The sequence below is a fragment of the Gossypium arboreum genome, chromosome 12 (genome assembly GCF_025698485.1).
Source record: "Gossypium arboreum isolate Shixiya-1 chromosome 12, ASM2569848v2, whole genome shotgun sequence".
NCBI lineage: Eukaryota > Viridiplantae > Streptophyta > Magnoliopsida > Malvales > Malvaceae > Gossypium > Gossypium arboreum.
Window position 1 is genome coordinate 22,802,163 of NC_069081.1, and position 1,217 is coordinate 22,803,379.

Below are 1,217 nucleotides of genomic sequence, written 5' to 3' on the forward strand. Positions count from 1 at the left end.
CATACGGTTAATTTGTTCTCTTATAGGATCATTTCCATCTCTATTATTTGACCAAGTGAACCACATTCTTTCAAACCCCAAGTTGTTCAGATTAGATATCATGTTGGAATTTTTTTTTTTGTTCATTTGGTGGATGTTTCATGGGGCACCTCCGCTTTTATCGCCATCATGGCCGGTTTCATTGAAATCTCCACAAACAGATTGATTATCCAAGCTAGTGAGAGTGTTCCATGAGATGTCTCTTAATCTAGCTTTAGGTTCCCCATAGAATAAAATCAACAGAAAAACAATTTTGGAAACAACATTGTCGTCTCACTCTGTCCTTTTCCTGTGCAGTCGTGGTCTCATAGAGGAAAATAATGTCGGTTTATGAGTTTGTGTTTCAGACGAAGGAACAAGAATATCAACTTGTAGAGCTAGAAGGCAAGCAAATTATATGATTGTATCAAATGATATTGGAGAAATAAAAGATAAACAAATTATTACAGAACCTGGATTGAAATAAGTAGGAAAATCCACAAAGCAAGCGTACACAATCTTAAGAGTCATTATTAATAATACATAGACACATATTTGTTAAATAGTTACACTTGCATTTAGTGGTTTGCAAAATCAAATCACCAATCGCTTTGATAAATTTTCATATGCAAGCGTTTCTGAGCATAATTCACCAGCTTCTCAATCTCCTTGGCGTTCTCAATTTGGCCATCATGGTTGCAATCCGCTTCTTTCATCCCTTGACGTGCTTTCCACCATCCAAACTTAACTCTCAGGCTATGCAGTGCCTCTTTCAGCTCTTCCTGGTTGATCCGCCCGTCGTGATCCGCATCGAAACGCCGTAGCCATGCTTTGAATTCATCCACCGTCATTTCGTTGCTTGGTTGGACATCGATACACCGCATGATCGCCATGCCTCTGATAATTCTAATGAAAGAACTGTATGTGCTTTTTATGGTGCCAATCTACCATGAGATGCTTGAAAAGATTGATTTTAGTGGCAAACAGAATAATCTAATAGCCATGGGTGGCTATGCTACCTTTATTTTTGTCGCTATTGTTATCAGAATCTTTTAAATCTTAAGATCTTTTGTTTGTTTCAAATTCATTCAACTTTATTCTTCATACTCATGCCACCCTCCCATCGATATAAAGTTAGCCAATAATTTCATCATAAGAAGAATATACAAGATGATGCACATTTTCGTTGAAAGATTTAT

At 37.0% G+C, this 1,217-nt stretch overlaps 1 protein-coding gene across 1 annotated transcript; it reads right to left on the reverse strand.

Annotated features, from left to right (window-relative positions):
• Positions 1-432: 432 nt before the first annotated feature.
• Positions 433-1,000, reverse strand: LOC108479057 (uncharacterized). Its single transcript, XM_017781483.2, has one exon. It carries the CDS (start codon positions 909-911, stop codon positions 618-620), a length of 294 nt encoding a protein of 97 aa, XP_017636972.1. The 5' UTR covers positions 912-1,000; the 3' UTR covers positions 433-617.
• Positions 1,001-1,217: the final 217 nt, after the last annotated feature.